A 13,272-nucleotide genomic window follows, 5' to 3' on the forward strand; every position below is an offset into this window, starting at 1 on the left:
CCTTTGTATGAATATAGACTAGCACTAATTTGTCTTGTAATAAACAAAGAAATAAATGTCCTGTGAAAGTAAATTTATATACTGTAGATATGAAATATTCATAAATGTATGATTTATTGAAGTGCAAAAAAATAAAAAAAAAGACACTTACATATCTTGGGTCTTTAATTACCCTATACACCCTATATTTTGGTAATCAAGCAGTTAAAAATAAAATATACAGGTGCATCTCAATAAATTAGAATGTTGTGGAAAAGTTCATTTATTTCAGTAATTCAACTCAAATTGTGAAACTCGTGTATTAAAGAAATTCAATGCACACAGACTGAAGTAGTTTAAGTCTTTGGTTCTTTTAATTGTGATGATTTTGGCTCACATTTAACAAAAACCCACCAATTCACTATCTCAAAAAATTAGAATACATCATAAGACCAATAAAAAAAACATTTTTAGTGAATTGTTGGCCTTCTGGAAAGTATGTTCATTTACTGTATATGTACTCAATACTTGGTAGGGGCTCCATTTGCTTTAATTACTGCCTCAATTCGGCGTGGCATGGAGGTGATCAGTTTGTGGCACTGCTGAGGTGGTATGGAAGCCCAGGTTTCTTTGACAGTGGCCTTCAGCTCATCTGCATTTTTTGGTCTCTTGTTTCTCATTTTCCTCTTGACAATACCCCATAGATTCTCTATGGGGTTCAGGTCTGGTGAGTTTGCTGGCCAGTCAAGCACACCAACACCATGGTCATTTAACCAACTTTTGGTGCTTTTGGCAGTGTGGGCAGGTGCCAAATCCTGCTGGAAAATGAAATCAGCATCTTTAAAAAGCTGGTCATCAGAAGGAAGCATGAAGTGCTCTAAAATTTCTTGGTAAACCGGTGCAGTGACTTTGGTTTTCAAAAAACACAATGGACCAACACCAGCAGATGACATTGCACCCCAAATCATCACAGACTGTGGAAACTTAACACTGGACTTCAAGCAACTTGGGCTATGAGCTTCTCCACCCTTCCTCCAGACTCTAGGACCTTGGTTTCCAAATGAAATACAAAACTTGCTCTCATCTGAAAAGAGGACTTTGGAACACTGGGCAACAGTCCAGTTCTCCTTAGCCCAGGTAAGACGCCTCTGACATTGTCTGTGGTTCAGGAGTGGCTTAACAAGAGGAATACGACAACTGTAGCCAAATTCCTTGACACGTCTGTGTGTGGTGGCTCTTGATGCCTTGACCCCAGCCTCAGTCCATTCCTTGTGAAGTTCACCCAAATTCTTGAATCGATTTTGCTTGACAATCATAAGGCTGTGGTTCTCTTGGTTGGTTGTGCATCTTTTTCTTCCACACTTTTTCCTTCCACTCAACTTTCTGTTAACATGCTTGGATACAGCACTCTGTGAACAGCCAGCTTCTTTGGCAATGAATGTTTGTGGCTCACCCTCCTTGTGAAGGGTGTCAATGATTGTCTTCTGGACAACTGTCAGATCAGCAGTCTTCCCCATGATTGTGTAGCCTAGTGAACCAAACTGAGAGACCATTTTGAAGGCTCAGGAAACCTTTGCAGGTGTTTTGAGTTGATTAGCTGATTGGCATGTCACCATATTCTAATTTTTTGAGAGAGTGAATTGGTGGGTTTTTGTTAAATGTGAGCCAAAATCATCACAATTAAAAGAACCAAAGACTTAAACTACTTCAGTCTGTGTGCATTGAATTTATTTAATACACAAGTTTCACAATTTGAGTTGAATTACTGAAATAAATGAACTTTTCCACGACATTCTAATTTATTGAGATGCACCTGTATATATATATATATTTTTTTTTTGCAATTTTGTCTTTTTTTTTATTTTATTAAACTATTCAGAAGAGTAAGGCTGAGGAATACTAGAGATGTGTGGGAATAGCTCCAAAAAAATAGATGACGTACATGGGGTGGAATATGGTACCGGGCCGCAAAAGACCCAGAGTATGCATGAAAGGGTTAATATACACAATTATATTTGACATATTATATAACGCAATATATATTATATAATAATGGAATGTAAAAATACTATTAATAAATACAATTAATTAACCTGAAAGAACGTCAAAGAGTTGCATTACTATGTTATTTGTACCAGTTTGTCCTTAGAAAATCTCTGTCCTCCTATTCAATAGGGGGCAACAATTTTATAATATTTACATTTGTGAGTGACATCAGAAGAAACAGCGTGGATATTTGTTTTCTTTCCCAAACATACAACGTGCTAAAGAGGAATTATGGATTGTTAGCAATCTAAAGTTTAAGTTACGTATTATAAAAATTCCGCATTAAACAAAGCATAAATCTAAATCGTAAACAATATGCTACATAAATGTGTGGTTGGCGGTTGTCCGAACCGATCGGACACGATTATTCATTATATTTTACCGGAGGATCCTAAAAGACGCAGTCTGTGGTTAAAGTTTATTGAAGATAGTAAAGCTGATGGGGAAAATGCGTCCTCGTCATGCCGGGTGTGCGGGGATCATTTCTCCGAAGAGAACTACTTCAAACTGGATCTGGGATGCACCACACGCATGATTTTAAGCGTCGATGCTGTTCCCACGATCGTCTCTGTTAATCGATCTTCTCTGACTGAAAACAAGAATCAAAACGAGGTAAGATGGTTTCGAAACTAAACAAAGGAGCTGGGCAATTAATGTAAGATCATTAATGAGCATTACATGAATCAAAGGTGCAGGTGCACTCATACATTTTTATCCTCATTAAAAAAAGCTTACGCCTAAATAAGTAAAAAGTAAATTTGAAACCGATGTATAAAATCATTAACACTTGCATGATATTAGTAACCTTATAAAAGCTGTTTTATTCTACATGGCGCGGGGTCCCCTCAAGGGGGCTGCCATGTTATCATCAGCATCACATGACCAGCCGAATTCTACTTGCTTTAAATGAATAGGTTCACCCAAAAATGAAAATTTCTCTTCATTTACTCACCCTTATGCCATCCCAGACATGTATGACTTTCTTCTGCAGAACACAATTAAGATTTTTAGGAGAAAATATCAGCTCTGTTGATCCATACAATGCAAGTGAATGGTGGACAGAACTTTGAATCTCCAAAATCAGTCAGCATAAATGTAATCCATATGACTCCGGTGGTTTAATACATGTCTTCAGAAGCGATATGATAGGTGTGGGTGAGAAACAAATCAATATTTAAGTCCTTTCTACTATAAATGTCTACTTTCACTTCCACATTCATCTTTTGTTTTTTGGCAATTAGCATTCTTTATGCATATCACCACCTACTGGTCGGGCGAGTCAAAGGAGATTTGTAGTTAAAAAAAAATAAAAAAAAGGACTTAAAAATGTATCCGTTTCTCACCCACACCTATCATATCACTTCTGAATCATGGATTTACCCACTGGAGTTGTATTGATTACTTTTATGCTGACTTTGTGATTTTTGGAGATTCAAAGTTCTGGCCACCATTCACTTGCATTGTATGGACCTACAGAGCAAAGATATTATTCTAAAATCTTCATTTGTGTTCTGCAAAAGAAAGAAAGTCATACACATCTGTGATGGCATGAGGGTGAGTAAATCATTTTTGGGTGAACTATCCTTTTAATCTCAGTAAATGCCCTGTAATTGGATGCTTTCACTAATGGATTAAAGGCTGATTGTAATGAGTGCATTTCTACATTGGCATCGGTAACTGAAAAGTATAGCATTTGAATGATGCTGTATCCCCTCCCTTGGTCAGTGTGTGTCCAAGACGACATAAACACTGAAATTACTCTGTACACCTTTAATATACATTTTTAATGTCTAATAAAATATAATCAATGTGTATAATTCAATGTCTATAAATAATACCTTCAGGAATTGAACATATATATATATATATATATATATATACACTCTGAACAAAAATATAAATGCAACATGTAAAGTGTTGGTCCCATGTTTCATGAGCTGAAATAAAAGATCCCAGAAATTTTCCATACGCATTTATTTGATTAGATTAGGGCCTAATGAATTTATTTCAATTGACTGATTTCCTTAAATGAACTGTAACTCAGGAAAATCTTTGAAATTGTTGCATGTTGCGTTTATATTTTTGTTCAGTGTGTGTATATATATATATATATATATATATATATATATATATATATATATATATATATATATATATATAATGACATGACATGACAGACTGGTACAAATAAAGCAGTATAATGCTTTGACATTCTCTGTTAATTAATGTCAAATAATTTTAGTTATTAATTTAATTTGCTTTTATTACTTAATGATGCACATATGATTAATTATGTATAATAATTGAAAAGTATTTATAATTATATATGATATTATATAAGCCTAACTCTAGTGAAAAAGATGATATTTTTCTAGTTTGGAGAGGGATGGCAAGTCAATTATATTGCAGAAGTTTATTTATAGTGATTGTAGTTATTTCGAAAAGTTACTTTTAAGTTTTATTCAAAGTTACTTGCAGTTATACCAGTTATGTACTTCATTCATCAACTCTATATTGCTTTTTATCTGACAGGAGGCCGAGGATGAGAATGTAGTAGGTGACAAATACAAAATTACCATTGGTGAGACCATTTCACTTGCTGGTGTCAAAGAGGAGCCTCTTGAATATGACTTAAGTGCCAACATGGCAGCCAAAAAAGAAGAGCAGAACCTCTCACTGGATAAGTGTTGTGATTATGAGGAGATTGAACTGGCTCTTACTGATGAGATGGATGTACATATGGACAGTTCAACTAAACCAGTGGTTCAAGATATTGGTGGTAAAGCAGTAAAGTTCATCAGTTGTTCAACTTGTGGGAAGAAGTTTCGTAGAAGACGTAACCTTATGAAGCATCGACGGGCTGAACATCCTAAGAAGACATTCCTGACCAAATCAGAGGTTAAAGAGAAGATTTTCGTTTGTTCTTGTGGGGAGAAGTTTCATACTATGCCTCTCCTTTTGCAGCATCGAGCTACACACTCTAATGATGGAAAGTACAGTTGTCACCATTGCGGAAAGGGCTTTCCTGGGAAAGTGCTTTTGACAGCTCACCAGAAAATTCACAAAGATACAGACTCCCTTTTGCCGTACCTGTGCGACTCTTGTCCTAGACGCTTTGGCTACAAAGTTGCTCTTATCGCTCATTTGAAAAATCACTCAGCCAAACACACGTGCACCTGCCCCATTTGTGAAGAGGGCTTTCAACTCAGAGGTTCCCTCGCTCACCACCTCAAAATATATCATGCTGGGAAAAGACTCACATGTAAGACGTGTGATAAGACGTTCCTGGTTGTCAATGACTATTTTAAACACATAGACAGCCACGTTGTGGTGACCCCATACTACTGCGCAATCTGTCAAATCTATTTAACGCAGCGAAGCTACGTGCCACACATGCAGACCCATGAGAAAATGGAGCGAGAGTCTGTTGAGTACAAACCAAAACGTGGCAGAAAGGGTTGTGTCAGTGTGTCGACACAACAGAAAAACTCTGAAGAAGGAACAACACTTGGAATGGAGCCGGTGGTGCAGGACGAGGCCGGAATGGAGCCGCTCAGTGAAAGTGAAATGGATACTCTGGCTGAGAGTTCGGCATCAGCGGTGGAATCTACAGTCGAGGCTGTGGCATCTGGAGAGGCACAGATTGTTTTGGAAGAGGAGATGGACACTAGAGGGAATGATGCTTGCACACAATAGGCCAATGAGATATCAGTTATCTACTCATGGCATTCGTAACATCAAAAGTAGCAACACTTAAATGAATGTCTTTGCAAAGCATTATTAACTAAAATATCAAACCAAGTAGAAATTATTCTAAAGAAATAAAGGACAAAAACTCACTTGAAAGCTGATTTTCTTCATTAGTCAGGTTAATGGTTAAACCCAAGGGTGCAATGTAATTTCACAGCTACACTGTTGAGCAAACTGCATATGTTAAAGGGTGGAGTAAGTAATTTGAATCCAATACGCTTTTTTTTTTTTTTTTTGTCAAATTCTGCAAATATCTCTTCACAGTCTGCCAGCTGTCCGTTCTGTGTGTGCGATGAAAAAAATCCGGTGTTTGTACACAGCTCAGGAACCCCGCTTACTCCACCTTTAAGCAGACATCTGTATTCATTACAGAACACAAAAGACAAATGTATGCATATGATATATCTTTTTTTCAAGGTAGAAAATGTAAACATAGTCCTCTGCTGTGGTATTAGTATTAATGTTTTGCTGCAAAGACATTTTAAAATCAATTTATAAGCATATTGAGTTCACAGGATAATGTATACTTGGTAATATGCATTTCATAAAGGCATTAAAACAAGGGCGTAGCCAGGAAATTACTTTTAGATGGGCCTCAATAAAAAGGGATGGGCCAAGTTTTCGCCCTGATTTTTTAAAACCAAATTTTACTTAACAGAGAAGTGGCGCATTCAGATAGTTCTTTCACACTTTCAGAATCAAAATGTAAGAATTGTTTACACTGTTGTATAAATATATATTTGAAGTCAAAGAAAAACCTCTAATATTCTGGGTGGGTCAGGGTCTAATTTGGGTGGGCCCAGGCCCATCCCGGCCCACACTTAGATATGCCACTGCATTCAAATATCCTGTATTTTCAATAATGCAAGTCTGATGGTTAATGCTCATTTGAATGTGGTTTCTTGCAAACACTGATTTCTGAGTGAATTTGAAAAATGTAGGTGGTGATTTAATTGTATCCAAAAAGTGGGTGTTACATACCAGAATGGAGCCAAGTGGTTGAAGGGACTTAGGAAGGGTTTAAAAAAATAAAAAGGGATTGGTGATATCAACTGAAAAGTAAATTCATTTCATAGGTGGAGCAAGGTATATGCATTTTGCCACATTTTACATTTAGTGCACAGATGAATCAAGCTTAGTAAGACTATGAATGTGTATAAAGGAGGTTAATTCTGCAAAACAAGTGTTTTTTTTTTTTTTTTTTTTTAATGGCAACTTTATTTCTACATGTACAAACGAAAGAAAAAACATGTACAAAATGAAAGAACAGGCTAGCAGCTTGCTTACATGGACAGCAACATTTTTCCAGCACTCTTCCAAGACAGGAGAAATACAACTGAGATGAAAAGAAAATGTACTTGCTTTGAAGAAAAAAAAAAAAAAAAAAAAGGAATTAAAAGAGTGGGGAAACTTACTCAATTATGCTCATAAACATCCACTTCCACAGAGCTACAAGCTAATATAGCATCTTGCCCATGCACATTTATAAAAATATGTCTAAGGCTGTGAGTAGTCACTTCAAAAAGTCACTACATATATCTCTGAGCAATACTTTCCTACATACAACAATTACACAGGTCAGCAGGTTTTTAGGTGAGGCGATACAGCTGTATACATTTTCCTTTCCAGCTTATTTATGTATTGCATTTCACCTGAGTTCTCTATTTGACATTCTTTGCTGCTTACATGTTGGCCTCCACTGCAATTTTGTGCTCTGGACCTCTTTCACATTGTTGTCCTGTAAAAAAATATATGTTAAAGGAACAGTTCACCCAAAAATGATGATTCTGTCATTTACTCACACTCATGTTGTTCTGTGTGACTGACTTTCTTCCGCGGAACACAAAAGATGGGCATACAGTTAACCTCAGTTACCATCCACTTTAATTGCATCTTTTTTCCATACAATAAAAGTGAAGGGTGACTGAAGCTGTCATTCTGCTTAACATCATCTTTTTTGTGCCACAGAAGACAGTAAGTGGGTTTGAAACAACACAAGGGTGAGTAAATGACTCAAGAGGATAGTTCACCCAAAAGTGAACATTGAGTTAACACTAGCAACCATCATAAAACAATGAAGACAAAAATGACTCGTCTTTCAGTGTTGTTTGGGTCTGCTTAGAGGGCTTTCTCACAGTTTTTTTGTTAAAGGATAAATAGGAAAATAAAGTTTGCTGGGAAAAACCAAAGTAATGGTGGGACAGCGGCTTTCATGATTTGAGATAGGGGACAAGTGCAGCAGATATAAGTTAGAACATATACAATTTACTTGGAATATTCAGTGTTGATTTGAAAGCACAGAACTTTCCCCACATACAACACCCCAATACAACTGGAGCTTTTCTCAACTGCGTGCACACTTCGGCACATTTAACTGCTGGAATTTGTTACAATATCAAAAGTTTCCTCTGTAAAATCCCCACCCTCCCTGAATACATGAAATTCGTAGCTTTATATAATGGCTGATATACAGCATGTTTACAGGTTTATATTCATGAATGATACAGTTACTCAGATGAAGTCCACAGAACTATCCTGATTCTTCTGAGGTTTGGAGGCAGCAATAATTGTACAGGTGACATTTTTTGACCTCGTTGTAACAAGAGAAGGAAGATTTTGATTGTCCACCAGGGGTCCTCAGAACCTATGCTTGGCTCCAAGGCCTTGACGCAAGGTGGGCACCGCAGCAAGCAAGCCGAGTTTAGGCTTTGCTCAGACCAAGCTAGAGGTTGGATGTGGTATGTATGTGCTCATAGAGCAGTGGAGGTCAGTTTTTTCACCCCCCTGCGCTGAGCGAGAACAGAGCAGCCCACGGGCTCAAGCACTGGAGGAACATTCCTATTCAAGGCCGAGTAGGTAGCAGCCATCGCCCCCTACAGAGAGAAGATTTAACACAAAACCTTGCAATATTTATAGATACCAGGTAAAAAAACAAAACTATCTATCTATCTATCTAAATTTAGATATTTTATTCAGGATAATCATGATAATTATATTATTACTTGAATTTTTGATTATTAAATGATTTGATGATGTCTGTTTTTACTCTTATGTTTTTCTCTATTTAATGATTTACTTTTATCTATTTACTTAGTAATATACAGTACTGTGCAAAAGTCTTAGGCACATAAGATGTTTAACAAAAACATTTGTCTGAAGATGGTTATTTAGCTGTAGTGTGTCAATAGGTAATATACATTTTAGAGTCCCAAACATTCTTTCTGCAAATAGAATAGAATAGAATAGAAGAACAGGGAGCCTTGCAACAGATGGCATGGCCCCACAGAGACCCCAACTGAACATCGAGTCAGTCTGGGATTACAAGAAGAGACAGAAGCAATTGAGACAGCCTAAATAGATAGAAGAACTGTGGCGAATTCTCCAGGAAGCTTGGAACATCCTATCTGCCAACAACCAAGAAAAACTGTGTCCAGATTTCCCTAGGAGAATTGGTGCTGTTTTGAAGGCAAAGTTGGTCACACCAAATATTGATTTAGCTTTTTTAATGTTTACTAGATTTTGGATGGTTTTAATTGAAAAATGAAAACTAATTATGGTGCTATTTTTGAAGAAATCCTCACTATGCAACATTTTTCACAAGTGCCTAAAACTTTTGCACAGTACTGTATGTATACAGTTATGCAAGTGCTAATTAATTAAAGGGGTCAAGACATGCCTTTTTTTATTTAAATATGTTCCTTGAGTTTCACTTAGAATATTAGTCAATTTTGTTGTACCCAAAAAAAAAAAAAAACTATCATATATTTGCAAAACATAATTTTCTATCCTCATTTGACCCTCTATCAGAAATGGTCCGTTTTTGTGTTGCTTCTCCTTTAAGACTTGAAAGTATACGCCCACTGTTATGATTAGCTCTCTGCTCTTGACTGACCAGCTCTCTTCTTGCCATCTCACTGCTCACCGCTACCGGGCAGGGCTACTGAAGTGATAAGTTAAAGTAGACATTGATATGTTATTGTGGAGGCGGTCAGATGCAAATGTCTACAGTGACATCACAATGTGGAGAAAGTAGAGAACAAGTCGTTTTGGCAGCTTGGTTTCAACAAATGCTCTTTTTGCAGTAAGAAGGAAGTTTTGAGTTCTGAATCTTACAGTATGCTTTTATATTATAATGAACTCTTATACAAAAGATCATTGAAATTGTATTCCTCATGTCATGACCCCATTATTAAACAACATTAAACCTTAAAAAAAACAAAAAACAAAAACAAATGCCATTTCAGGGGCATGGTAATATGCCCTAGGGGAAAAGAGTGTGGAGGGACCAAACCTTAACCAAATGGGGGGCATCCTGCCTGTTTAGCTGGTATTTGGGAAGCTGGTCTTTGTGGATGATCCAGGGATGTCTTAACACTTGTGCAACCGTTAGTCTCTGATGGGGGTCTACATGCAACATCTTAGACACCAAGTCCTGCACAAAAAATAAACAGGTGTATGATATCATGGTTCATGTCATACATACATCTATCTCTTGTGTCAGTCTTTTCTGAATGGTGGCCCTCGAAGGAGATGTGTCCTAAAGGGTGTGTAGGAGTCCCACATTTTTTGAACAGTGAATTTGCATGACCTTTCCAGTTGCTCATGATTACTGGATAAGAATCTTGAATTTAATATTAATATTTTTAATATGAATGTTTATCACAATTTAAAATTCCATTGCTTTTCCAGGTTTCCATTGGCATATTTCAGATGTTTCTCTCATGCAGTGCCACACCCACCTTGGCCTCAGATGAAACGGAATTCCAGTATCCACCTGTGAGAGAAAACTTCCCACTGCCGATCCGAGCCAGAATCTCTTCAGGCGTGTCCTCTGGGCCATTAGCAAATGGAGTAAATCTAAGAAAAAAACAACAACTCAGTGTCAGTTGAACAGGACCACCTTTTAAAAAGTACAGTACAACTTTCTTGAGTGGCGTAGTTCACTTACCCAGTTAACATTGTGTACAGAAGGACACCTAAACTCCAGATGTCACAGGCAGCATCATAACCCTGTTTCTTCAGCACCTGGGGAATGAAGAGACTAGCTATGATCAAAAATACCACAATTACTGAATAGACCATTGTGCCACAATGCACATGCAAAACAGCTAAATGTACCTCTGGGGCTACAAAGTTTGCAGTATAACAGGGTGTCATCAGCAGTCCGTTTTCAGCTCTTAACTGCTTGGCAAAGCCAAAGTCACAGATCCGGATTGACTCAGGATCCCCAGATTCATCAACATAAAGGATGTTACTGGGCTTCAGATCCCTGTGAACCACCTGAGCATGAGAGGAAGCTTACTTTAGATCCACGAGCAAGTCTCTCTATACACATATTTTATCTTAAAGGGATAGTTCACCCAAAATTTTTAATTCTGTCATAATTTATTATGGCTTTCTTTCTTCTGTGGATCAAAATAAGTGATGTTAGGCAGAATGACAGCCTCAGTCACCATTCACTTTCATTGTGTGGGAAAAAAGATGCAATGAAAGTGAATAGTTACTGAGACCAACCTGCTGCCTAACATCATCTTTTGTGTTACATAAAAATATCCCTTTAAAGGTGCAGTATAAAAATGTTCATGTAATATTCGCCTTTTTTGGCCAATGTGTGAACGGCTTGTAACGCAACTTAAAAAATGAGCGCTTCCCGGACTTCCTAGGTTGCCTATTAAAGCCTGTAGATTGATTTTCATGCGAAGGGAGCGGGTCGGTTTTGCCGGGAAAATCCAAAGGATGTGACATTTATGCGCGCTCCCGAAAGCCTTGCCTCAGACAGTAATAGCTTCTCTTCCGCTATTCAACAGCGTCAACAGACAGTCTGCAACACTAGGTAACGTTATCTTAGAGATGGAATCCAGCAAATGTCCGGCTCCCAGCACAACATCGACTCCTACACAAATTCAGAGTAAGCCAAAAAAAACAACAACAAAAAAAGAACATTCATCGACTGAATCCTGTCTGGCTAAGTGGGAACGTGATCGTGGTCGAGTGAAAACTAGAGTGAACATCGGCAGGGCATTTGAAATCTGGAGGGACCTTCGTTCAGTTTTGGGGATCAAAACAGACCCTGAATTGGCGTTCTTATCGGACAGGTAAGCTTACATAACTGCAAAGCATGTGAAATATAGTGCCATAAGGATTGATCTGTGTAATTGTAGCTAACTTGATCTTGCCTGCTAATGCTGATGAATTGCAAGGTACCTTGCTTCGTAACTTTCAAATAATTTCAACGATCTTCTCTTTATACTAAAAGTCAGGTATACAGGATAAATTTAAGCAAATACGCTGGTTTCTTGATCGTAGTACAACATATAACATACAAAACATTCAATAGTGCAACTAACTGCAGTGCAACAGTAAACTGTCTGGTATAGTTCGGTAGTATGTAGCTGTATGTGTGTATCAGTATGCTATGTTAGCTGATAAGTAGTTTTAGTTTAGTCTCAAAGTTTGTAGTAAATCAATCATAAATGTGTAATTTTAATTATGCTATCTCATCTGTCAGCATGATGCCGGTGGATCACGTTCAGTCTCTTTGTACGTTACGTCATTGTTTTGGCTGATGCTCGCTCGCTCACTCTTGTCACTATGGAGTGTGAGTGTGTGCACGAGCACGAGCAACAGGTAGCTGGCTGCAATTCACTTAACGGTCACAGGTGTCATTAATAACAAGGGTTTCTGAATCTTACATTCCGCACCTATAAATAATACTTCTACTCCATCTTCTATTGTAGTGCAAGTTCTACATAGGCTACACACCCCTTGAGCATGCAGGTACTCCACAGTCTTTGAGATGGTGTACAACACAGCACTGGCCTCCCTTTCTGAGAAGAACTTCTGTTTGAGGATCTTATCCAGCAGCTCTCCGCCCTTCAGCAGCTCTGTCACCAGATACACTGAGCGCCCATCATCATATACCTGCAGATGATGCCACAGTAAAAGACAAATAAATTATCAAAAATAATCATAGATAATCAGTTTAAATTTACCATCCCTTCTATGTTTATAATGTTTGTAAGGGGGTTCGGTGGAAAGGAGGAGGCGAGAACCGGCTTGACAACTTAAATAATAATTTAATAAACAACTTAAACAAAACACACAACTATAAACACACAGTACAGCTGTCTGTAACTCTCTCTCTCTCGAACTGTCGTCCCCGGCTGCCTTTATCCCTCGCGTGCCCCATCAGGCTGATTGGGGACCGGGTGTGTCTCATTCCAGCCCGGCCCCGCCCTCCTCAGCTCTACAATGTTATAGAAATTAATTCTGCAATACATGATGACAACATGATCATATACTGATGTTTATATTTGTGACTAAATGCATTTTGATTTTGAACCCGATCAATGAAACAGATGCTTTCCTTTGAGTCAATCACTTCTAATGTAAGGAAACATATTGTAAATGCAACACTAAAACATTGCAAAATGAAAATGAATGATGGATATACTGCTCATTTTTCAAGAGAGACAATAAGAGCAAGAGCTCATTACG

The 13,272-nt window shown here is 37.7% G+C and overlaps 2 protein-coding genes across 2 annotated transcripts in view; one reads left to right on the plus strand and one right to left on the minus strand.

Moving 5' to 3' along the window:
• Positions 1 to 2,198: 2,198 nt before the first annotated feature.
• Positions 2,199 to 6,835, plus strand: si:dkey-226l10.6 (zinc finger protein 432). Its single transcript, XM_051687031.1, has 2 exons — positions 2,199 to 2,637; positions 4,558 to 6,835. Exons 1-2 carry the CDS (start codon positions 2,341 to 2,343, stop codon positions 5,719 to 5,721), a joined length of 1,461 nt encoding a protein of 486 aa, XP_051542991.1. The 5' UTR covers positions 2,199 to 2,340; the 3' UTR covers positions 5,722 to 6,835.
• A 141-nt stretch (positions 6,836 to 6,976) lies between these two features.
• The window catches only part of LOC127434343 (ribosomal protein S6 kinase alpha-3-like), a 65,695-nt gene continuing 59,399 nt past the window's right edge, over positions 6,977 to 13,272 (minus strand). The window contains exons 17-22 of the mRNA XM_051687006.1: positions 12,538 to 12,696; positions 10,894 to 11,055; positions 10,724 to 10,800; positions 10,515 to 10,632; positions 10,067 to 10,207; positions 6,977 to 8,648 (exon numbers count right to left, since the gene is read on the minus strand). Coding sequence (XP_051542966.1) covers positions 8,526 to 8,648; positions 10,067 to 10,207; positions 10,515 to 10,632; positions 10,724 to 10,800; positions 10,894 to 11,055; positions 12,538 to 12,696 — 780 coding nt within the window. The 3' untranslated portion in view covers positions 6,977 to 8,525. The remainder of the gene's footprint in view (positions 8,649 to 10,066; positions 10,208 to 10,514; positions 10,633 to 10,723; positions 10,801 to 10,893; positions 11,056 to 12,537; positions 12,697 to 13,272) is intronic.

Source organism: Myxocyprinus asiaticus, chromosome 44 (assembly GCF_019703515.2).
Source record: "Myxocyprinus asiaticus isolate MX2 ecotype Aquarium Trade chromosome 44, UBuf_Myxa_2, whole genome shotgun sequence".
NCBI lineage: Eukaryota > Metazoa > Chordata > Actinopteri > Cypriniformes > Catostomidae > Myxocyprinus > Myxocyprinus asiaticus.